At 37.6% G+C, this 24,898-nt stretch overlaps 6 protein-coding genes across 7 annotated transcripts in view; 1 reads left to right on the top strand and 5 right to left on the bottom strand.

The window, feature by feature from the left end:
- Positions 1-3,379: 3,379 nt before the first annotated feature.
- On the bottom strand, positions 3,380-5,884 carry LOC101309768 (traB domain-containing protein-like). Of its 2 annotated transcripts, none has more exons than XM_004287875.1 (9): positions 5,457-5,884; positions 5,317-5,364; positions 5,144-5,221; positions 4,967-5,050; positions 4,753-4,857; positions 4,526-4,639; positions 4,315-4,415; positions 3,980-4,091; positions 3,380-3,746 (listed from the first exon to the last, which is right to left on the bottom strand). In XM_004287875.1, the coding sequence occupies exons 1-9, from the start codon at positions 5,742-5,744 to the stop codon at positions 3,618-3,620; spliced, it is 1,059 nt and encodes a 352-aa protein (XP_004287923.1). In that variant the 5' UTR covers positions 5,745-5,884; the 3' UTR covers positions 3,380-3,617. The 2 variants fall into 2 exon arrangements, with proteins under 2 accessions (XP_004287923.1, XP_004287924.1); XM_004287876.1 differs by having other exon boundaries at positions 5,162-5,221.
- Positions 5,885-6,064: 180 nt separating this feature from the next.
- Positions 6,065-10,983, top strand: LOC101309481 (zinc finger CCCH domain-containing protein 13-like). Its single transcript, XM_004287874.1, has 11 exons — positions 6,065-6,194; positions 7,349-7,459; positions 7,718-7,751; positions 8,162-8,276; positions 8,380-8,436; positions 8,824-8,921; positions 9,036-9,107; positions 9,202-9,410; positions 9,829-10,007; positions 10,288-10,497; positions 10,680-10,983. The coding sequence occupies exons 1-11, from the start codon at positions 6,065-6,067 to the stop codon at positions 10,725-10,727; spliced, it is 1,263 nt and encodes a 420-aa protein (XP_004287922.1). The 3' UTR covers positions 10,728-10,983.
- Positions 10,984-11,143: 160 nt separating this feature from the next.
- On the bottom strand, positions 11,144-14,233 carry LOC101309191 (histone-lysine N-methyltransferase ATXR2-like). Its single transcript, XM_004287873.1, has 14 exons — positions 14,058-14,233; positions 13,885-13,970; positions 13,493-13,800; positions 13,287-13,399; positions 13,139-13,170; positions 12,697-12,839; positions 12,502-12,589; positions 12,330-12,378; positions 12,174-12,228; positions 11,989-12,058; positions 11,838-11,907; positions 11,662-11,738; positions 11,469-11,525; positions 11,144-11,379 (listed from the first exon to the last, which is right to left on the bottom strand). Exons 1-14 carry the CDS (start codon positions 14,215-14,217, stop codon positions 11,272-11,274), a joined length of 1,416 nt encoding a protein of 471 aa, XP_004287921.1. The 5' UTR covers positions 14,218-14,233; the 3' UTR covers positions 11,144-11,271.
- Positions 14,234-14,694: 461 nt separating this feature from the next.
- LOC101308905 (peroxisome biogenesis protein 22-like) lies at positions 14,695-18,222 on the bottom strand. The gene is made up of 8 exons (XM_004287872.1): positions 17,917-18,222; positions 17,286-17,519; positions 17,153-17,200; positions 16,840-16,896; positions 16,650-16,751; positions 16,058-16,123; positions 15,200-15,301; positions 14,695-15,094 (listed from the first exon to the last, which is right to left on the bottom strand). Exons 1-8 carry the CDS (start codon positions 18,019-18,021, stop codon positions 14,990-14,992), a joined length of 819 nt encoding a protein of 272 aa, XP_004287920.1. The 5' UTR covers positions 18,022-18,222; the 3' UTR covers positions 14,695-14,989.
- A 2,240-nt stretch (positions 18,223-20,462) lies between these two features.
- LOC101295955 (cyclin-U1-1-like) lies at positions 20,463-21,529 on the bottom strand. The gene is made up of 2 exons (XM_004289109.1): positions 21,069-21,529; positions 20,463-20,745 (listed from the first exon to the last, which is right to left on the bottom strand). The coding sequence occupies exons 1-2, from the start codon at positions 21,467-21,469 to the stop codon at positions 20,463-20,465; spliced, it is 684 nt and encodes a 227-aa protein (XP_004289157.1). The 5' UTR covers positions 21,470-21,529.
- Positions 21,530-21,862: 333 nt separating this feature from the next.
- LOC101308609 (SPX and EXS domain-containing protein 5-like) overlaps positions 21,863-24,898 on the bottom strand; it is a 6,236-nt gene continuing 3,200 nt past the window's right edge. Inside the window, exons 10-14 of the mRNA XM_004287871.1 lie at positions 24,251-24,298; positions 23,550-23,700; positions 23,014-23,179; positions 22,598-22,667; positions 21,863-22,354 (exon numbers count right to left, since the gene is read on the bottom strand). Coding sequence (XP_004287919.1) covers positions 22,097-22,354; positions 22,598-22,667; positions 23,014-23,179; positions 23,550-23,700; positions 24,251-24,298 — 693 coding nt within the window. The 3' untranslated portion in view covers positions 21,863-22,096. The remainder of the gene's footprint in view (positions 22,355-22,597; positions 22,668-23,013; positions 23,180-23,549; positions 23,701-24,250; positions 24,299-24,898) is intronic.

Genomic DNA, 24,898 nt, shown 5'->3' with positions numbered 1-24,898 from the left:
AGAAATAATCATTCTAATTTTGATATACATCAGACTCATCTTCTAGAGACTCCAAGAGAAACAATGACCAATGACTTTGCAGCCTTGAACCTTTAGGAATGAAAGCTATTTATACACCAAATTTGTCATAACTCATAAGGAACTTCATTGTCTTAGAATATATTTGTAGTCGGTAATCGATAAATACCTTCTCGGCCCACGATGCTACCGGAAGCCCAACATGAGATTGACCAAGCATGCCTCGTCCTGGAGGTCATAGCAGTCTGGGCCAGGCAGGAGGCACACCATAGGGGGCCAAATAAACAGACCACAATAGCACACATCGTATAGCAGGCAAGATATAAGTCAATGTCAGGTTATAAATACAATGCCAAGGTCAACCAAAGAGGTAAGAAAGTCTCCTAGCATTAACTATACTTTACCAAACTATCAACTAACTTAATCATCAGAGAGAGAAAGACCGGAAAGTCCCAGTCGGTCTCCTGTTGCAGGTAGCAAGTCGGTAAGGTCAAAGAAGAGAGGTCGCGCCAAAGCTTCTTCTAGATCTACGGGATCTTGCATAAACAATATTAGAAGCTACAAGCAAACCTTAAGAGAAAGCACTCACTAACTGATAAAACAACAATTTATGAAGCCCAAAAGTGGAGTGGCACGGTCGAACAGCTCTTGTTGCTCTAGCCATCGTGTTTTTGGAGAGAATGACGGAATGGGGTTTTGGGGTGAAGACCAGAAGAAGAACGATTTAGGATTTTGGGGATTTCAATTTTGATTTTACATACATAGTGTTTTGTTGGATTGAGGTGAGAATGATTTGGGTTTAGCGAACTAAAGTGAGAGAGTGAGATAGGGTTTCGCGAACAAGATTCAGAGAGTAAGAGAGGGTTGCGCAAAACAGATGAGGATATGGGTTAATAACTTAATATTAGGGCAAAAACTAAGGGTAGAGATGTAAAATGACTAAAATTCAACGACTAAGATTAAACTTGATTTACATATGAGACGGGACGGGCTTTTACAGGCCTCAAATTTTTAGTCCTGCGGCCTGTCCCGTTGTTTCTCTAACAGAACGGGATGGGATTGACCCAATAATTTAGGTTTAAATCTCGTCTCATCCTGTCAAATTTCGGGACGGGATCAGGATTTCGGGTTTTTATGCCAACCCTACAATATCATATAGGAGCCATGCACATTTCAAGTAATTATACAAGAAAGGAAGAAAATCAATTTCACATCCCAACTAATATGGGAATAATTTTTGTGGATGAAAATTCAAGACCCTTAATATCGAAACCTCTGCGTACGCTGCATATGCTGAAATGAGACTATAAAAACATGTTATTCCACGAATAAATTTAATTTACCAGATCTATTTTTTGCAGTGGGATATCCTCTGCAATGGTGGTGTTGTACGCGAAATGGCGCACATAGCCACCGGACGTGACACTGGGAACTGCGTGTTACTCCTTCAGATAAATGTACGTCCATATCTTCCTTCTTATTGTTGATGCTTATATAGTTACAATGTTACAATACTTTTAAGACTTACCCTAATGAATGTTGATTTTCGTTTGCAGAAGACCGATCCTACACAGAGCAACATGCTCATATTGCAAGAGAGCTGCACTGATGCAGTGAACGCCGTGCGGGGCGGTGGGGCAGCGACCCTGACTGAGTCGCGGGACTGCCATCTGGGGTTGCTATACTCCCAGATCCTGAAGCTGGAGGGTCCTTGCTGAGTGTGTCATTCCAGCTCCTGGTGGATGCAGTTCCCACCGCAACAGTCTCCCTGGGGTCTGTGACACCAGCCAGAAACCTCATGGCCCGCACGGTGGAGGAGATCAAGGCCTTAGTTATTTGAGTTGTATTTTTTTTTTTAATTCGATGTTTTAATTCTATAGTCCTGTAGACTCTTCAGTGCACCAAGGAACTTTCAAGAGATTTTTGTAAGACATGTCTTGATATAGGCATATAGCAGTGAAAGATGGTTATTGGGTTACTGAATTTTGGGACACTATCATGTAATCAGATACAGTTGTTTACTTTGCTTCAATCATTCTCATGATTGTTGAAGGGATCGTGCTAGCTTTGTAAGAGCATATTACAGAAAGGGTAGTTCTCTCAATCAACAGTAACACAATATGACAGTATCACAATATCACAATATGTAGCCTCAAAAAACTTATGTGGGGTTTATTTCTTTGCTTTTCTTTCATTTTCAGCTTTCCTTTTCAACAAGCCATGATTTCTAAGAAAGAATAGAAATGGTGGACTTGCTTATTATGGAAGTTGTTATATGTCTTATATCAGATTTGAAGAACCCTTTTTGTATTTTTCCCGTGCCAATAAGAATATGTTTTAAGGATCTTGCTAGATAAATGTAAGTATCTAACAAATGTCTTAATCTAACAAATGTCTTAGTGTATACCGACACACACAAAAAAAAAACAACAACAACAAAAAAAAAAAAAACTTATAAATTATGATACTCTTAGTTACGCTAGCTAGCAAGTTTACTTGGAATACGCTAGCTAGCAAGTTTACTTGGAATGTATTAAAATGATTAAGGGTAAAATTCATATACGAACATATAATGAGTCAGAATGATTTGGGGTTAAAGTACCTATATGTGTTTATTAACAAGTGATGGTCAGATGGTGTATGTAGGAAACGATTCCTGAATAGTCGAGGATTTGATAAAGAACGAGGGAGATAGGTTTAGGAATCAATCATCCAAATCAATGTTGATAAATTTCTTCTCTCATTCCACTCGTCTCCTATTCTACTCGTATTCGATTCATAATTATTTAATTCCAAGTAAACAAACGTGTTTCTTGCCTCTTAAGCGGTGTGCGATCAGATGGCCATCTACTTGGTTCCTGATTCTGCCTTGTTGCCTCAAGATGTTTCTGGGGAGTTCGTACTACTGCAATCAGCGGTTCATGCTACTTCGCTCCTCTATCTCACACCGCATTCATTGGATTATTTATTGTCCTATTCTTCATTTCTTCTGGACATGGACACGTTCTTACATCCAGAAAATTACAGTAACCCACTCGAAAGCATCTCTATCTCCATCTGCTTTACCTCAAAGGTTCTGGTATTTTCCTTTTGAAAGTTTGAATCATGGAAACACGAAACATGGTCCGCTGCAGAACCAGATGAAGAGTATGGAGGTAGGAGAGGGTGGCTGGGTGCAGTTAAGACATTCAGACAGTTTTTGAGAATGAGAGGTACAAATAGAAATGTAGGACAATTTTGTGTGAAGGGAGATAGAATTCAAATAGCTATGCGCCAAAGTGCGTGTACATGGCAGCAAGTCCCAGGAGTTTTGCTAGGAGGTTAGAATGGCATGAGAGTAACACAACAAAAAGAAAATTGTATTTCTAAGTTTTGATTGTAAAATGGATTCAAAGTTCCGAACTAACTGAAGATGAAAACTTCCAACACCTAGTAACTGTTCATCGAGATGATTTTCCTAGGATACTTGTGATGCACTCAATATTAAGTACTATAGAATAAATAACCAAATGTTATACACTACTTAGCCTCTAGCAATCTAGCATCCTCATTCAGATCATGAAGGGTCACTTTTGCCAAATAGTTACATAACTCTGAACTCATTTCTTTGATGCAAGATATATTCCTGATATTATGGCTGCCCCAGCAACCACAACACCACAAGATTTAAGAACTTTGACCATAGAAAAACCTGTCTTTTGTGAAGGAATTCCCATAAGATCTGTCACCTGCAGTACAAAGCAAAACAAAAGGACTTGATCAAAAATTAGCCAACCTATGTTAATCTATCTTTTATGAAACATGATAAGAATTCACTAATGAAAGCAAAGCAAAGATGCTATCGAAGGGTAGGGAGTCGAAATGGAAGATGTTACTTGGGGTGCAGGGGCTATTTTTACAGCTACAATTGTGATCAGATAAGTAACAATGTACAGAATTTACTAAGAAATGATTAACGTACCACAACAGGCTGCTCCCAGTGCTTTTTAATTCCTTGTAGGTGTCCCTTCCCTACAACTGCTACTACTGAATTATGCTCCTGGGCAATTCTTAGTAATGTGGACGACATGTACCTGAATATTCAAAAACATAAAAGATAAGAAACTCAGAATTTATGAATTAAAAAAATGCAGTAGAAAATAAGGTTCTGTAACACATCATTCAAGCATAGTGCTCTGCATACATACAAATCCCAACCGTAAATAGTTATTTAGGGTAGAAGTACTTTAATGTGGTGCTTCATCTTTCGAATTAGTATTAATTTGTCAGAACCTATGAAGTCACAAAAGAACTTACTGATCTCGTTCATGTACAAGCGTTTCCATAAGAGTTGGGAACTCCTTACTCATCTCTTGAATGACAAGAGTCAGCATGTCAACATCATCCATATCTTTTAGCTGAATATAAATCAAATCATATCAGTAAATCAGTAATCAGAAGATTAAATAATTAATTTCTTCTACCAAATGGAGTAAATATTTATGCAGACCAAAGAAGAGATGCATACCATTTTATTAAGTTCTTCAGGATCTGGTAAAAAGACGGCTTGAAAAAGTATAGAGTAAATTAGTTTTATCTTATGCCAAAGTGGCATTTTCGCCCATGTCCTTCGCAAAGTGATCTGGTTCAGTAAATGGTAAAATCATGTCATAGTAGTCCTTTATAATCATCTTATCACCCTACCGCCAGTGGAAAGGGTGGGCTGCAATTGATAATTATCCTATTGAATTTTACCTGCACTGGACGATCACCAAGTACCACCTTACCCCCATACTTCATTGCTTCATCATATCCTACGCGAAACTCAGCACCAGGAAAAACCTCAAGCTTACTAGCAACCTAGAGAAACCAACACTAAATTACAAGGCAAATAAAAATACCGCAGATTGATGCCATTATCGGATCAAACAGGACAGCTCTGCTCGAATCATGGATAAAAATAACACACCTTGGCAAGAAACCAGCCGTACAGAATTCCAAAGGCGTTGTGATTCTTCTTCCACATATCTATCATTTCTCCCGCTGTAGGAACCTGGAAAACTAATGTCAGTTCACATATGCAACCGCAACACTCATCAACATGTCCAAACAATCTATTCCGACCAAATTTGAACAAACTATGAACCTGAAGAAAAGTACAGACCTTCAAGTTCTGAGGACTAAGTACAGCTACTCTGCTGGAGCATAACTCCAAGAAAACAACCTGCATTCGTCACGAAAACCGAAAATTCTACTCAAACTTCATCTAATCGATATCAAATAAACAATTCAAACAACGAAACCAACTCAAATAATCACCTCCGGTTTCAAATATCTTATTACTTCTTCAACTTCTCTGCATGATTCCTACAAACCAAACACCAAAAAAAGCCTAAATTTAATTAACAGACAATTCCGAATTCAGTTACCAAAATCAGATCAGAGTTTCGCAAAATTACCGCCGAAACGTGAGCCGTTCCGACGACGTGGACGTCGCAGACGCCGCTCTCGGCGGTGGACGCACACGTCAGCACCATCACGCTCCGGGACAGCTCTTCCGGTAGGACCGTCGTCCTCCCGTTGTCAAAATCCTCCTCCGCGACGACGCTGTTCGAAACGTCGTCGTTCTCTTCCAACTCCCTCTCCACATTGACGATGCTCTCAGTCAAGCTATCCGACAGGGAATTCTCGACGTGGACGAAATCCTCACCGGAATTCGGGTCGGGCACGGCCGGCTCCAGGTCCATCGCGCGGTTAAAACGACCGACCGACCGCCGGTGGCAGGTGGCGTAAATCTGCGGTTTCCTAGGGTCGAGAGTTGTGCGTTTCGCGATCGAGGAGCAAAAGCCAAGGCGTTACAGTAGAGTCGAGTCCAGCGATTCATATCGGAAAGCCCATTTCTCGATCTTGACCCTATTATATAGTTGACGTGACACGTGTACGGCTCATAACCCACGGTTATAATGTATATGATTCTATATATTAATTATTTTTCACATATTCTCCGTCACTAGGATTGGAGACGAAGACGAAGAAGAAGACTTTTGGGCTTTTGAAAGGTTGGAGGATGGTGGAGCAGAGGAAGCTGTTCAAGACGAAGCTGTGCGCTTTGTATGAGAGGGGGCGGTGTTCGCGGCAGAGCTGCTCTTTTGCTCATGGCGAGGTTGAGCTACGTGGTTTTGAAGGCTCGTCTCACGGTACATTTTGCTGCTTCTTTGCTTCTCATGTGTTATCTTTGTGTTCTTTTTTCGATATCGGAAGAATAAAGAATGTTTATTTGATATTGTGTTAAAGTGTGAGATTTCGGAATGATTTTGACATGTTATACAGAATTTTGAAACTAGTTGAAATACATGTTTTGTTTTGGATAAGTCATGAATTTTAATCTGGAGATACAATGCGCTTTGTTTCTGCATGTTCATATTGTGGTTACATTGTTATGATCATCTAATGTGGTCCTTTCTCGCTTTGCTGAAACTATGATGGTTCTGCAATTTGGATATGATTTCATATATCTGATGGAGCAAATGGGACCACTACCACATATAAGCTATATAAGTTATGGTTCATGCCCACAAAGGTAGCTGATTTAGTGATTCAGTGGTTTAGAGCTGCTGCTATCAGAAGCTCTGTTGACGTATTGCCTTGTCAGCTGCGGTTATTGTCAAGTTGAAATCTTTCGGAGTTCATACCAACTGTCATTGCATTGATTTTCAGGATGGATGTGCCCGGTCATTATGTTATGGCCTATTTCGCTCGGGGAAGCTAATGCATCTTTGATGTGTTTGGCTGGATCGAGATTAGTTAGTTCTGGAATATGTCTTCTAATGCCTTAAGACCATATCTAGTTTTGGCAACTATCCAAAGTTTCTATCCCCCATATCTGCCACTTCTGTGTTTTGTGGGATTTACGGAGATCATGGTGTTCTCTTGGTTTGTCTAATTGAATCATATCATGAAGAAGAATTCTATTGTTGGGGAGAGTTCTTGTCAGAAACTATTATATATGGAAACCTGAGAATCTTCTGGCCTTTCTGATTGCTTCTTATTCTTCTCTGTCAACCTGAAGCTGGTTATGCCAATTCTCTTATATCAAATGCTTCTGTGATAATATGGTTATCTCAATGGCGTAAGCTACAAAATCTATTTCTCATATGAGAGCAGTAGTTACTATCGCCTCTTTTGAAACTGGCAAGGATGCAACATTATTGTTCACTATAATGATACCATGTTATTCATAAATGGTAAGCTTGACTACTATCATCAGGGGAGGTCTCTTTGTTTCTTCTGCTAGTGGAACCAATAACTATTAGATCTGCTTTACTGAAAGATATTGTCTACCTCATTGCAGGTAGGCGGGACTCTGGAGTTAGTGACTTGAGGGAGAGAATTGACAGAAGCTATTCTCCAAAGCGAGGGTATTCACCAGCAAGAGATGCCAGAGGCCGACATACACTTCGTGGTCAGGACTTTATCTTCTTTTTTCATATTTCTTTACATATTTCATATTTTTTTTCATATGTTAAGGAAGTTATTTAGATTTAGATATATTCTTCTTATGTTTGGTTAAGTGTGATCATATGTGGTTTACCCATTCAAGGGTGAATGCAACCTTTTGAGTCAGTAATCTAGTAATTTACTTCTATTTCTAAATACCAGCTGAATTTTTCCTTTTTGTTTTTTCTGGCTTATATTTCTATTGGTGGAACTGAAACAACAGAATATAGTCCATCCAGGTCCCTCGAAAAAGAAAGGTGATTTTCCATTCTGCAATTTTCTCCTCTTGTTATGACTGGTTTCAGTTTCTATAAATTCTTGCCTTGTGAATCAGAGGAAAAGTGAGAGAAAAGGAAAGGGTGTTGTATCAAGTAGGAGGAAGGAAAGGGTGATTAGAGCACATAGTTGACTATACTGACTATCCATCTGAACATAGTACTGAATTGTTTAGGCATGAAGGCTACTAATTCTTAACTATATTTATGTTTTTTTCATTCATTTAATAACTGAATTGGGAGGTTAGCGGTGATGTTGGATGTAATTCAAGTGAATAGTGGGCACTCACCCTTCTACTTTTTTGTACATAGGAAGAAAGTTTTTTCTTTCACTTTAGAGTTGCCTCATCATTTTGTTCAATTAATCTATCTGTATGTATTTTGTGTGATAGTAAGAGAAGGAAGAGACAGCACCTGGATGATCACAGTGATTATTCTGGAAGTTTGAGAACTCCAAATGAGCCTGAAGATGAAGCTAAAGAAGCCAGAAGTGTTTTTCAAAAGCAGGTACAATATTGTATCAATAGTATACATAATATGTTCATCCACTAGTCTTCTCCAATTTCAGTTGATACTTATCGTTTGCATTTTCTTCTTTGAAATGATGCAGATACAGGTAGTGCAGTCAGAGCTCAAAATGGTTGAGCAACGCAGATCTCAATTAGAGGTCAGTTTCAATTTTTTGAACATATATTGCTCAATAGTTAACACCAGTGTGTGCTTTTGCTAATTGATTTATGTTTATATAAAAGTCAACATGCTTCAAAAGAATGTTCAAAATGATAATTCACAGGAATATTCTTTTGGCAACTTATCATGTATATTGTTAGTCTAAATGCTTCAAAAGAGAAAAATTTGGTCAAAATGATACATGATGAAATACTTTTGACAAGGTTTTGGTCCTTTTTATTAGGTCTGTATTCTCCACCATGCGTAAATATTACAGTTGTCAGTACAGTGGGAAAAAAAATTCTGTATTGTTGAAAGTTCTCCTATTTTCTTTTGCAAGTCCCTGACTCTAGCGCAATTTCTGCCTATATTTTTGCTACTGCAGGTCTACCTGGGAGAGAGGTCTCAAGAAGTGGGCAGTCTTACTTCAAAAATTCAAGAGCTTGAGGCCCAATTATACAAAGAAAAAGAGGACTGTAAGAGGTAATTCATATACTGTAATGGATTTTTGATGTCACTTCTACAAGAGAATGTCACTGGGGTTTATAATCACTGAGCGGTTCTTCTTCCTCTTCTCTCTGGATTTGAAACATGCAGGATCTCCCATAAAGTTAAGAAGTTTGTAAAAGCACATTCTCATCATTCAAGGATACAAGACCAACTTAAAAGGCAAGCTAAAATATGGTTGCTTTTGCATTCTGAAATTATCAGACTTTTAAAAGAGCTTGCAAATGTGAATTTTTTATTTCTTGAAAATCTATAGATCTCAGGTCCGACTAAATAAGTTGGGAGATCAGCTTGGTTTGGATACTTATGTAACTGATGCCAATGAAGAGGATGCAAGCATTAATATTGTCAGTGATGGGGAGACTGATTTTCCAGCCCCCTTACATAAGAAGCGGATGATTGATGTTTCTCCTATCAAGAAAAGGCTCAATTTAAATAGGGATCCTGCCCTAGAACCAAAAGCTGGTAAGTTATTTAACAAGACCATCTGTATAAGTTTAGTGGCTTTTACGGAGTAAAATTTCATCTCATTGTTTCAAGGCTTAAGTTTCCAAAGACCAGTAGCCTTGGCAGTGCATAGAGGCTGAGTTTTCGTTTCCATTGCTGCATGTGTTTTTCAGTTGAAAGCAGAATTTGTACATAAGTACTCTGTTTGGATGTACTTGTTAATTTTCCTATATGACTGTATTTAAACTTGTATACCTGAGTTTTGAAGTAAATTTAGTTTTTGCTAATTTAATGATATTCTAACTTGTTAAGTATTCTTCAAAATTCATATGCATCCTCATTCGATGTTTGAACTATGTTGCTGGAGTTGTTTCCCTCAAGATTAGCATATATGTGGTTTATTTTCTTCTTGCTAATATTTAGTGGTACATACCAGCTCATTCAACAAGAAGGCCACAGAGGCTCTCTCGGTGGAACATAAACCCTGCTCAATCAAATTTTGTGAATGGAAATGATGCAATGAACAACGGAATTGGGAGTCCAAGGCTCTTAGCAAAGGACAGCAAGCTTGACAGGAGGAAGGCTGCTTTGCCAAGTGTCGTCTATGCTGATGTGGTGTGTTTTTCAACACTTTTTAGTAGGTGAAACCAGTGGCTATATATTTAACTCCAAATGTGACATGGGAGAGCATACTCTTGAAAATTTAGACATGATTATTAGATTGTGGACATGGACAAGTTCATCTCATTTTAAGTGTCTTGTGTGAATCGCCTCCAATATTGTTATTCTCCTTATGCATGGGGCTAAGTTCTATCATTACATAAAGGTTGCATATATGTACTAACTAATACACTTCTGTTATTATCCTTGCATTGAAATCCTTGCTAATGTGCAGTCAAAGAATTCAGAGTCAGGACCTGCAGTACCCTCAACCAGCATGGCAGCTCATGCAGTGGATACTGAAATTGACATTGAATTGGACGGTAAACTTGAAAATGTTGATATTGCTTCTAGAAGAATCGAGGAGGAACCTACATATGAGAGTGGGATATTTTCACTTCCACTTCCTCCACCTCCCCCATTCCCTCCAAAGAACTTTTCACAGGTCAGTACTTTTCAGTCGATGATCATTACTGCTGGAAAGTATTGTGTATTGCTGAGTATATAATTTCATAATCCTGCACCTTTTCCTTTTAAACAACATTAATGTAGTCTTGCTGCCTTTGAATTTATACTTATTTCTTTTGTCAAATATTATTTGGTTTCTAACTTGGTTTAACTTTGCAGCATGAGGGCAATGACGAGATTGTAGATATTGTGGATGGAGTTGAGTAGGAGATAAGCAGCAAGATGATTACTCTCCTTGTTTGTGGATGGAGTTGAGTAGGAGATGACTAACATGATTAATCTCTTCGTTTGGAGGTACTGGAAGGAGAGATTAGTGAATGTGCGGTACTTAATACAGATGGTGTGCTTGTTTTTTGGGCTGAGAAACAGCAATTTTCCCTTTCTTTCCTTCCGTCCGTCATACATATTATTGTGTATTTCACTTTGTTCTCATAATTATATTATAGAACTTCCATTTTTTTCCTGTCTTACTCGCATTACCTGTCCTGGCTATTTTCAATTAATATTCATCCATTATCCATAGCAACAGCTTCAACTAGCATTAAACTGCGGGTATAATTTTGTCAAAGTGGCTGCAAAATTGAGTGCTTTTGGTCTCAAATACGATAGGACACCCTCTCCATTTAAAAGGAAAATTATCATAGAAGTGACTCATACAAGCAATGAACTTCTTCATGAGCTATCTGTGGTAATGTTGGTATTCTTTGCAAGCTTCAAAAGTCACACAAAAAAGAAATGCCCCTCTCATTGGTTATTGTTCTTCTAAGCATCTTGGACACCTGCATCTAAAACCGTAATCTGCAAGTAATGCCTGTCTCTCCTCGAAAGGAATGTCCTCATCCACATAAGAAATAGTAACCTGAAAGTACATCAAAATAAATGAGTGATCACCAAGTGATCAATTATTGAGACCTCAGAGCAAGAATCAAATTGAACTTTCAGTTTTACCTCCTCTCCCTTGGAAATTGCTTTTAGTGCAATTATTGTTGCTTGACCATCTCTGTCCTGATTATGGAGAATAAGCAGAAAAGTGAGAAAGGAGTGCTATTGAAAGATGCCCATGGGCTTTTTCTCTAAATAATCTCAAATCACTAAGATTCTATACTACAGATCCAGCAAATACAATGTGAACTTTATATACCTCCTCTCTTTTGAATGCTTTGGCATTAGGTGTACAAGAATGATTCATACAACTCTGTAGAGGATAAAATGCAGTGCCTAAGAGAACAAAAGAGGATAGCTTTGAAGAATTACTAGAGAGCAAATCAAAGTACTTTGACGATTTAATAGAAAAGGAACTGCAAAATGACATCATACCTTGGCAACAAACTGAATAGTCATCACCAAGAGCATCCAAAAATGGTCGTGTAATCTCCTCAGCTTCTTTCTGTCATGAAATACAGGGATATGATATTAGTTTAGAACATTCAACTTGATAATATGTTGGAGAAAGAGTATGAATTCTAACCTTTTCAGGATCTGGAAGATCATCGATGTATAAAAAGTAATCTTCCACGGGAGATGCTACAACCAAATCTCTGAAACATAAGAAAGCAAAGAAGTTTGAGTTCAATGCCTCAGAAAATTATACATGCATTTAACACGGTGTATAAACGGAAATACTACAGGAAGCCTTGAAAAGGTGAGACTTACAGATTATTCAACTCAAACATGCCAATTATATGTCCATAAATTTCAAGGGAGAATACTGGTGAAGAGTAAAGGAGTCCAAATATATAAACAGCAAAAAGTATTGAAGCATGATTCCAACAAGTCAAGATGCAACAAGTTCTAATCAGGGAAGGATACTTGGTTTACATTCCTCATCATAGATGGCTGCTTTTAGGAGCTGTAGTGACTGAAAATGACCAATAAAAGAAAAGAAAGATATAAACTATTAGCATGATCTGGGATACAGTAATTGGATAAAATGCTAAAAACAGCTGAAGTATCTAAAACGATCTAGACAAGAAGGTATTACCGTGAATGCCAGCTCTCTTATTTGCATCCTAAATGCAGCTTCATCAGAAGATTCGACATCAATGGGCAATGCAACACAGTCCCACCACCTAATATCAAATACAATGTGGGGGGAAAAGCAAAAGACCTGTGTGAGCGAACGCAAAGAAGGGAAAAATTGATGATCAAATACACCTGCTATATAGTAAATTATCACCTTCTCTTGTGTCCCACCGATATTGGCTTCCATGCTTCTACGAGTAAGGATAGATATGGACTCCCTGAAACATTAGGCTTATTGTCTCCTTCAGAGCAAGTTAATTTCAACTTCCTATAGTTTAAAATGGTGGAAGCCACTGCCTGAAAAGAAACCGAGGTTATTTTCACATTATTCGAATTGTACAACAGCATAGTAATGCTCATAAGTCATAACCCATATATTATCAAACTGTCTATTCATGAGTGCATTAAGGATAAAATGAGACTATAGTCTGCAAGTATCAAATCACATAGGCTCCTAGAAGTACTTAAATTGACGGAAGACAATAACAAAACCAAGTCAAGGAAAATTTCATGTTCCTGACTGAAAAATTAAATGAGTGCATCGCGAAAAAGAGTACAAGAGTGTAATTGGAGGTAACTTAAAAGAATCAACATACCTTCGCAGCGAGGAGGAATATATCATTGGTTTCTGACAAAACAAGAAAAAAACAATAAAAAGAGGATAGAGTTAGAATCGGATATAGAGACTAGAGAGCTAAGAAGGTAGAGAATATATGTATTACATAACCTACAAACTCATATTACCATTGGCATGCTGTATAAACTTCACAAGTGACTCCCTACTCAATGCCTCCGACCTCTCCCCGGTGCAAAGCAAGCAATGTGATGAATTCCAATCCGACTCTGCACATAGTTTACTACACATTGCCAACAATTCGACAAGTCACCTATTTTTTCCTAAACCAACGCGGCGCAATCAATCAAAATTCAAAACTTAGGCTTTACCCCACCTGCAGTAATAAGTTTCTCCACAGCCCCCAGGGCATGAAACAGCCTGAGGCATCGAAAACTTATCCGAATACGGCAGTTTGAGTTCACCATTCATCAAAGCCTCTGCAAGTCCTTTAGGAAGTGGAACCTTATCTTTGTAAGCTGAACTGCTCGAACCACATTGCCCCAACTCCTCTTCTTCTTCCTCATCAGATTGAGGACAACAATCGGAAGAAACTCCCAGTTCTTGAAGATAAAGCCTCCTCCCGATTTGCTGCTCAACAGACCCAACAAACCGGAAACAGAAGCTGCAAACTAAACACTCAATCTGCAAACACAACAAAAACCAAACCAAACTCAATCAAGAGTTGAAGACAACTTTGATAAACTCGAAAACAAACAACACGCGTACCTTGTTAGAAGAATGCTGATGCCCCACGAGCATTTGGTCCTTGAGGACAAGCTCGTCTCCTTCCAAGTCCGACACAGCGTAAACACCTGAGATAAAAAAGGGACAAGACTCAGAATTTGAACCGACAATGAAAGAGGCTTTGAAGTGAGTTGAGTTGGGTTGTGGTTGTTCACCTTTGCCGAGGTGGCCGTTGTGTTTGACAGTGATGGCGTGGCATTGTCGGGTTTGGATGAGTTGGTTCAAGTAGTGTTCTACTTGGGCAGGTGGAGGAGGTTCCAGAAGAGCTGAGATTTCGCGGCGGAGCTCCGCGTCGATTGGGCACTCGCTCTCCATTTCACAACTCTAATGGCGGCCAAAGCGGTGGACTTGCAATTGCTTTTGCTTCTACACAAGTCCAACCCAAAAGGTAAATTTTGTTACGGTAAAAATGATATTGGTCAATCACCGATTTTTGACACAGGGAAACATAAGTCAAAGCTTAAAGTAATTTTTCTTTTACAACTCTAGCAAATTTTTTATTTTTAAATTTCATGATCATTCCTGAAATTCTTCATTTTTCTTAAAATAGAGAAAATTCAAGATTTAGAAACTGTTGGAGTTACTCTGAGCTCGCATGTCGGATTCGATCATTACTGAACTATGGACATGGATGTGAAACTGGAAAAATAAAATTAGAATTCATGGAGCATCAAGGAACTTTGCAAGTCAAGGCATGAACCTTTCAAACTTTGGGCATATGGAGCAATTAGTGTGAACAATCAAATTAGAATCTATGGTGGCATGCCGTTTAACTAGAGATAGATTACATACATCAACGATCAACCCTTATATAAAATTTCCGGTTGGAACTTGGATTTCATCCAATCTATTACACAAATCTCAAATGAAGATCATACCTTGAAACAGTGTTGTTATACAGAGCAGGTCTACCGTCTAACTAGTGACTACCAATAACCGAACAGCAGTACAACGAGAAAAAAAGAGAGCACTGAGCTTTAATGAGCTGCAGCTTAAAGTATGAAATACATAAACCCAAAATAGGGGGAAAGAAGAACCCTAATAGAAACCTAAAGATTTATGTTTTGTATCATTGTCTCTTTAAGCATCAAACGCATCCAAAGAACTGTTCCAAGGATGGGGAGTTAAACACATTGGAAGCAGCCCGTTCAGATCTAGTAGGAGAGATGTGAAGCTGATACTTGATAAACCTCTGTAACCAATAAATGATGAACTTAGATGACAGGCATGAAACTGAGCATATAAATCAGAATATAGTAGTTTAAGGAAATAACAAGACAGAGTATCAGGAATATACAGATAATTGAAAGATGATCTCAGGGTTTGTGTCGATATGCCAATCTGGTTCCAACTGCCGGACAAAGGATGTGCGTCCATTCTCTGTGCTGCAGAACAGAACCTGCACAGTTGCATCACAAGATTTTTGAAGTGAGGAAAATAAGAATATATTTGGAAACTCTAAACTTTATCAGGTAGTGAGAGCAAGTCACACTGTTCAGTGAACCATTTAGGCCTAGTCATGGTGAGCTTATTTCTACTTATAATAGCACATATAAATTGATACTTGATTAAGAAAATTATGTAAACCAGAAATTGGCACATCTTGAATATGCCGAACAAAAGCAAAGCATACTGGAAAATTGATACTTCTCTTCAACTTATCTAGCTCTATTTAGTCTAGGCTGACCCAAAATTCAATCAAGTCTAACATGCTATTGGCATTTCTCCAGGCCAAAAATCAATCCCCAGACAATTTCTCGTTTAACATTATTGGGCCTTTCCCAGAATATCTCACTTGGGATGAGCCCTGAATTTTCAGAACATAGCAATCCTGTTACATCTCTTTCAACCCATATGATAAATCGAGATCCAAGTTAAGTACTGGTCCATTCCACTATCCCCTTCAGTCAAGCTGTATGGAAATTCTCAAGAGTCCAAAACAACAGCAAAATTTCATGATTTGCCTGGTAGGCTAAAGCTCTGTTACAATAATTCTTCAAAGTGAAAGAACAAAATCATTATTTTTCAAAGGAGAATGCCAATAGCGACTGTATGTGCTTATATCACAAACCAACAAACAAGCTAATAGGATTGTAAAATATTTGAAGGGTTCTTAAAAAGTTAAATAATGCTATCAACACATATAGTTAGTTACCTTGTCTTTGACCAAACCCCCTGATGTGAAAACCCCAGCATCTTCCAAAGCCGACAGAACCTTGTTCTGAAAAAGTATCAACCATCAATTATAATAATATCATAAATGAGCGATAGACATGTAGAGCACAAAAGAAAACACCTTCACAAGTCACATTTGAACATTAGAAAATGAGCATATTATTTAGCACTAATATTTAGCATACTGATGCTGTTGTCAAGACAACACCCACTAAGACATAACCTGAGTAGTTAGCATGTAAGCACTACAAAGTATCACCCACCCGTCCAACTATGCCGGTATGTCCATAAAAGTATTTTGATTACTGATCAAATTCAAACATGCCAAATCAAGAAAACACTTGAAGCACGGAGTACAGCATCCAACGAGATCAATTGTCATGTTGAATACCAACATGTCACTGCTTAAGAAAATAGCTTTAAAGGACTAGGAACTCCAAGTGGTTAACAAGCATAGCATACAAAGATGAGCAAAGAAATTAGCCCGACTAACATGCATGAAAACTTGTTATATCTCATTCAAAGTAACAAACCAAGAACAACATGGTTGATGCATAGAGGCTCTCACATACTTCAGTTTCATCATCCAAAACTTTTTCCATTAGATACAGATCGCAATATTTTGTGATCTCCAAGAGTACTTCTAGCACTGAGTACTTCACCGTCACTTGTTTCTGCCAGGATAAAAGCATAAAAGAAAACCATTAACCTCTCTTCATTACAAGTTAAATCAGTAAATTTACTGGAAAGGAATCAGACTACCTGAAGTTCCTCTGGGGTACTTTCCTCCAGGATCACTCCAAGTAAACGACAAGTCACCTGCACAGAAGCTTTAAGCATGAAGTTGTTGATAAAAATGGATAGTTGCCTATGCCCACCTATACAAAGCATCTTAAACTATCATTGTCAAAAAATTCCATACAGTATCGAATATCAGTTTGAGTAAACAACACAAATCTTTGAAAAATTAAAGACTTAAGTTCTGACATAGCAACTCCCAGTGAATTTTTCACAGCATGCAGTGAGAAGTTAAGAGAATCAATATAAGCTGACACACGAGCTCTGAACAAAGTACCTTTCTTCCTTCACTCAGTTTCTGTCTAACTATCTGCCCCAAGGTTGGCTGCAAATCACAGGAAATAATTCAGTACAACCCATTTGGATACAAAATGGAGCACAAATCCATGTGTCAGACATATAACAGTTACCTTTACCGGCTGAAAGAACTCATCGACAACATTCTGTGCTCTTGTATCTTCTGACAACGAAACTCCCGTAGCCGTCAACGTAGAATTAGAAGGCGAATTGACCCCAGAACTACTGGAAGCCGGTGCCTGGCGCTTTGGCTGCCTTCTTTGGGGTCCAGCAGGAGTTCTAAAAAGCCTCCAGGTAAAAACTATCGCAACCGCAAAGCCAGCAATTGCCCCAATAGAACGTGTATTCTGACACCATTCAAACAAAAACAAAAACAAAAATTCTCTCAGTCACACAACTCCAACATCACCATTGTGACATTCAATTCATACCCCCAAACAAAGATGCTAACAAACCTCACGAATTCATTAAATTCATTAGGATCATAAATTAAATTTCTTCACTGAATTAGCAAGTTTCTCTTCACATTAGTCATCTACAATTGGTTTTGTGTTGATAAACCTATCTTAGTAGAATCAAATTTGCACAAATTGAAAGATTTATGGAAATTAGGTCACACTAAGCAATTGAAATTAGGTTTCATATCGAAAGCATAATCGAATAGCGAAACAAAACGACCCTGAATTTGCAGAAAGGAACAATCTTTTAGGGTTAATCAGATCTGGGAATGGAAGGGGAAATTACCAAGTTTTGGGAGGAGATCGAGAATAAAGAGGACATCTTGACAGTGAGATAAGTGCCGAAGCGCTTGATGAGTTGGAGAAGCTCGTCTTTTGAAGCATCCGCCATATCTCCTCCTCCTCCTCCAAGTCTTCTTCTTCTTCTTGTTTTAGGAAACTGATTCTAATTCGGCAAAGGTCAAAGCTTTAAATACTAGTTAGCTCAGGAGCTAAAGCTTCTTCACCATTTCAATACCTCTATGTCTGCAATTTCCACAGACAACAATAAGTGCTTTTTGTCAACGAACCCCGATGAAGGGAGTTTGATGCCAAAAGCAAATTCTAAATTTTCTTTTCTTTTTAAATTATTTTGAGTTTTTTATTTTTTATTTTTATTTTTTATTGTCTACCAAAAGCTAACAAAACGCATTAAATTAAATCTCGAATCGCACTTGATCCCAAACGGTTTACTTATTAGTGCGGATCTTGAAATTTTTGATGTGATTAGTCTGTCTAGAAGTTCATATATTAGTAAAACAATTTTTTATTGAAGCTTCGTACAATCATTCACCGACTATATATATGGTTGAGTTGGTAAAAGTATCGAGGTGTGAAACCCCAATGTCCTGTTCAAAACTCGTTAAAGCTGATTGAAGTTAGATCCCAAACTAGTTTTGGTGGCTGAGGGAAGACAATAAGACGTAACTCTTGGTACATATCTTTAGATTTTTTTTTTTTTTTGGATGAAGAAAGCAACACAAACAAAACAAAAAACAAAAATTAGAATGAAAAACCCTAGTACAGCCTAAACCATGAAAGTCGAAACTGAAAGCATTGACTAAGGATAGAGGGAGTCTGAGTAGAGTGACTAATATCCGCTATTGAATCTGCAAGAAAATGTGTTTCACGCCAAATATGAGTAAAAGTGATGGAAGTAAAAAGTGTGGCAAGGTATCTAATATCATGTATAACAGTTTGGATACGTCAAGGCGTCTTGATGCAGTTATTAACATAATTAATAAGTATCTTAGAGTCACCCCCGACTTGAATTCTTATATAACCATGTAGAAAGGAAGCAAGGAGACCAGCTCTTAAACTCAACGCTTTAGCCAGAAGGATATTTGTTTTCACTAAACATTTAGTGGAAGCAACTAAAAGACAGCCTTGATCATCTCGGATTGATAGGACAGAACCATCAAAGTTTAGCTTAACAAATCCGGAAGGGAATGCCATTTGATAATTTAAGAAGAAGAAGGTTTAGAGTATAAATTAAACGAACTATTATCACAATAATCAGCAACTAAAGTGGCACCAATATAGAAAATTTGTAATGGAGTTTTATGAAGTTGTCTGAAAATAAGTTTATTTCTAGCATGCCAAATACTATAACAAATATGCCAAATACTATAACAAATGATCAAGATTTGGCAGGAAATGAGATTCTGAGGTCTAATTGATTGCAAAATCAATTGTTCTAGCCAGTGGATATCTTTAGATTCAAATTGTCTTTAAAGCCACGGTATGATCTTTTATATAAAAAATACCTAAAATTCAAACAACTACTCAAATATCTAAGACATATAGTTGAAAGTTGTAACAGACTTCTTTAGCAGATCAAGTAAGAAGTAAGAAGAAGTGTCTCGATGCAGCTATGAGACAACTTTCGAAAGACCATAACACTGGTCTACACCTCCTTATGCTTCCATCAACAGGAGCAGGTGGTAGATCCAACACTTTGAGTTAGCCTGAAGTCAATTTTAAGTCCCTGTTAATATGAGCTATGTTGTTGGAACCTATGGAAATCATGGCCTCCTAAAACTTCATTTTACCCTTTAGGTTTAGAGTGAACTTCATTTCAGTCCTCGTTTTCTCAATTTCAAAAATTTACCCTCTAAAGTTTTCAATTTTTTACCCTTTAAAGTTTTCAATTTTCATAATTCATGCCCAAATGCTGAAATTCCGTCTAATTTGGACATTAATTTTGACTTTATAACTCACTTTAAGGGCTAAAATAATCATATAACAACAAAAATCGCATTTTAAGACTTTTTTTTTTTAAGATTTCATGCTAGCATTTGACATCTAAATTGGACGGAATTTCAGCAATTGAGCATGATTAATTGGACAGAATTTCAGCAATTGAGTATGATTTATGAAAATTGGAAACTATAGGGGGTAAATTTTCAAAATTAAAAATATAAGGATTGAAATGATGTTAACTCCAAACCTTAAAGGAGGTAAACTGAAATTAATCCTTTTGTTAATCATGGCTTCCTATTGCCTCAAAGTCTAAACCACCAACATTTTGATTGTAAGAGAACTGTTGGTATTTAAGAACAAGTTCGTATTCTTATCAAATAGCCAAAGAACCAAGGTTTTCCTTGTACAATTGTGCCGGATGAAACTGAAATCTGAATGTGGGACTTCAAATATTGTTTGCGTATTTTCTCATATGCACTCATACTCAACATGTACGTCAAGAATCAATTCCTTTTTCTGATAATCAATTTTAGAAAAATGAAAGTTTATTGTTGCATAAAGGATATGACTAGCTATATATGAAGGAGAAAATTAGAGACCATGATTCTTAGATTCCGATGAGGAACTCTGCGTGTTTTCAGAAATTTCAGGCACATCAGCCACATCTGTAATGGGGAGTACTAAAGCCCTTTCAATTGTTTGGCATGCCCCATTCAACATCATTTCCTTTTCCAAGTGAAAGCAATAGCTCTCAAATACTCTGGAGCTGACTGTGACTCCAAAATCCAGTAGGAAAAGAAACTCCACTTCTAGTCTGTTCAATTCGGCATTGCTTACTCCCCCAACCTTGGCATAAAATGCATTGTTGTAATGCCTGCATATCCATTTTTGTAACCAGAGAACAATCATAATCAAAATTTGTATCTTTTTGCTTGGCAAATCTATGCAGTGTGGAGCATATATAGTAATAATATCCATCAATGTTCATATCCTCTCTCTTTGTTGGTATTTCCAATTCAAAGATATATCAAAGGAAGAAGTTAAACTAGAGAATCCAAAAATATAATTGGTTCAATCAAATGGAAGTATACTCATTACAATGAAACAAAACCTGGGTTTATTAACATATCATTGAGCAATAAACATCATCTAAGGCTCTAAGCTACCAATTCAGAAAGACAAGGGAGAGGTACTTACACATCATCTAGCATCTTAGAAGCAACCATGATGCTTGTAACCAGCAACCTATGTACGTTCAAGGACAACACAAGCGAGTCAGGGTGTTTATGCACCAGTCTGTCAATATACACATACCCTACCACAAAACATGAAGGGCTACAATCTGTGTACTTGTACAGCCTCTCCAAGTACTTAGGGATGCTTATACTCGGAGCCCTCACGCCGTGAAACGGGTTCAACCTCTTTCCGATGGCAGCCGAGCCGCAGCTCAGAGCATCCAGTGGTTGGGTCAGATCGTCTACTAGACTATTATTTCGAGCTACTAGCTTCTCTAGTACAAAAGATAGTATGGTCAGCACTCTCGGAATGCTCGGCTCCGGCCGGCTAAGGTGATTGGTGAACTCACCGGCGGATAACATTTAGGGCATTCTGGTGATGGGGTTCTTCTGTGGGGGAGCGATGAAGAATTTTGGGTGGTCAAGAGTCGAGACTGAAGATGGTGTTACTGTTACATGTTTCATGTTTGCATACCAACTGGGTTGGGGGGCTGAGCAGTCACGAACTGGTATTTGACACGTGTGCATGCCATACAATTTAGGTCACTGGAGCCATCGAAAGGTGGTGTTTTGATAAACACAGGGTCCGTGAGTGAACTGGAGCCAAGTGATTTTGATTTGAAACCCACAGATTTGAGGGAATAGGAAGATGGATTTTGTTTGGTCATCACCAATTCCATGAAATAAGTGGTGGAAATTCTTCAGCACAACTACCATAACAGATTATCACATAATACAAAGGAATAATCCAACAGTGATGGTGAATTATCATAATCATTATATAACGACCGTCTTAGAAAATGAGGTATATATTATCTCCTTGATGTTTAAGTTTAAGTCTTGAACCTAATCTTTCTACGAACAAGAAACATTTCTCGTTGTTCATGTAAATTGCAATTTTTGAAAGTAACCGACGATCCCTGTGTAGGGCAAAAAATTATACAAATCTACCATATTGATGAAGCTCGGAAGACATAACTAATGAAGGGTCTATACATTGTGGCCATTAGAATTAAGTAACCTGTCTTCCTCATTTGGGATGTCACTCATGGAAAGCTGAAAGTTAGATTTCGAGCTCATCTTGATCCACTCGTTTTCTACTCGGAAGAAAACCCATTGAAAGCGGCGGAAAATCTCCAAGGCAGTGATTGCAAATACAGTAAGATAATTGTGCCGAAGATGGGCAGACAGCTTATACGTCCATGTACAACGCAGTATTAAGTTGCTAGTTATCACCCAGAAGTAAACCTGCATTACATTTCGCAAAACACCAATATCAAGATTCAAGATTAACGATAGAGGCTGGTCAGGTTAGACCAGTCAGTAGAGGCCAATTCTTAAGTGAGTATTTGAAACATGTTCTGAGGATAGGTTAAGCCATTTGGTTTGCAAGAAAGTGTTGTAGAGGGCCCAAGCCTCAGTGAAGGTGTTAAAACCCACTGAATGACAGGGTGAAGGTGTTACTCAACTCACAGAACCTGGCATACTTACCCATTTCCGTCCATGTATGAGGTTTGACAAGGTATGTGGTTTGTTGAACTTGAAAATCCGAGTGAAACCACTGAGAAAAGAGAATAACATATTTAGATACATGATAAAATAATTTTGCAGATGCAACAAGTTCTAAGCATGAATCATCTGTGTTCTTAAAATGCCTTGGAACACCATATGGTTTCATTCGTTTACAGAGAGAACTTTCCAAGTAATTGTATTAGTAGAATCATAAGCACCACAATGGGCATGTAAAGGCATCATTGATAGCTCACAAATTAAGTTTCACTTATGGATCCTGAAAATTATTCACCCTTACTAAATATTTAAAAACAAAGTGAAATATCATCATCAACAAAACAAGTTCCACAATTATTACTATTAATATTATATGTAATGGTAAAGATTTCACATACCTCAAGTCCCAATCTCTAGTCACATCCCAATAAAATGAGTACAAAGAGTTCAAAATGGCCGAGAGAAGCCAAAGGGGCCTATAGAAGTTTGTCCACTTCTCTGGGAAGACGTGATATTTAAGGGCTGAGAGAAAAATCACAGGTACTGCAGTCGAATACTTTAAAGCTGTAACCAGAGAGTAGAAAAATCAATACCGTAATGTCTAATGTCGCGGCATATCCATCAACAAAGCAATAATGTACCGCAAAAATTAATTGAGCAATGAATGACAAAAGTAGGGGCAAAGTGAGCAAAAAGTCTAGACATCTTTCATAATTGTTTAAGTATTAACACTATTAAATAAGTTTTACAATTTAAAATTCCATTTTACATAGACATGCCACCCAAATTCTCCGAATTTCCAAAGAATTGATGATTTGGTTAGGGTAAGGAGAAGAAACTATGATCAAACAAATGGTGGTAACAAATTGAAGCTACAGAGAAACCACCATAGGAACATGGAACATTAAAAAGAAGAATGACCATGCCAGCATACCATTCAGAAGGGTTGTTTTCTCTCCAGTATCCTTGTATTGTCGAAGGCATTGGAACAAACGAAAAAGATAAGGCAACACAAGAACCAAAGGGATTGCAACAGAGTGACTGCCACAAACTGAATCAGCTTCAAACCATGCAATAGTGGCAACCTGCAATACTCTCAAAGTTATCTCAACAGAAAGGAAGAAAGTATAACCAGCTTTGACAAAAGAAAAGAGCTGGAGTGATTCTGAAGAAGAGTAACCGCCACAAAACCACTTAATTGAACAACCGAAAGACATATAATTTTGAAGATAAATATATATTACAAGTTGATACATAAGACTTGAGAAAAGAATGTGTCCTGACACATAATGCTCCTCATCACTTTTTTGACATACGACTGAGTGACTGACTAAACCAAGGAGACTTATCTTTACTGACTTTTATATTGCACATGGCACGAGATTGAATCTTTTCATGACACAGATTTCTCAAAATCCAAGAGAAAGAAACTTGTTTCTTGATGCAATTCCTGCATTAGCCTGTCTACCTTTTACAGGTATTCAGCGTAAGATACATTTTCCTACCTACTGACTAGAAAGGCATTTTAAAATCTTATAAATTCTACGAAAATAGTGTTTGGTTTTCATCAATAGATCACAAAATAAGGGGGACAAAGAAATCATATAAGAACCAGCTCAAAAGTGGAATTCTAACCTGTCGATGGAGCATTCGACAAACTGATCGCTCCAAATCTGAAAGCACCTGAAAATCACATAAGGAATCGGCAGAAGTAATGGCAATTAGAGATCTCATCAGACACAATATTATTTCTTGATTCTACCCTCCTGAAACGTTAACCTTATTCTGACTAATAACAGTATGCTATATAGGTGGAAAAATATCAACATGTTAAGTACCTAGTTTGTTATTGCTCATTATAAATATAGACAATAAATAATATCAGATCTTACTACATGTGAAATGACCTTCACAATGGTAAGGTTAGACATCAAGGGACATAAGATAATTACAATAGATATATATATATATACACACAAATTTTCTCAAGTGCAGATGTCCGCATTTATTCTTACGGTGCGGATTTCCACGTTACACTCACTTTTCAATCGAATTTTCACATCTCCACCGTCTAATCGTTAGATACTAATGTATAGATCATCTCTGTAAAATTTCAACCAATTTGGTTATCATTAAGGCACTCAAACTCGATTAAACCAATGGATGAACATAATTCTGTCGAACTTGAACCGTTCATGTTTATAACAGAAAACGCAGTTTTGAGTGCCTTAACGATAACCAAATTGGCTGAAATTTTGCAGAGATGATCTATACATTAGTATC

The sequence above is a fragment of the Fragaria vesca genome, linkage group LG1 (assembly GCF_000184155.1).
Source record: "Fragaria vesca subsp. vesca linkage group LG1, FraVesHawaii_1.0, whole genome shotgun sequence".
Taxonomy (NCBI): Eukaryota; Viridiplantae; Streptophyta; class Magnoliopsida; order Rosales; family Rosaceae; genus Fragaria; species Fragaria vesca.
Note: the sequence above shows the minus strand (reverse complement) of the source record. Positions and strands in the feature narration are given on the sequence as shown.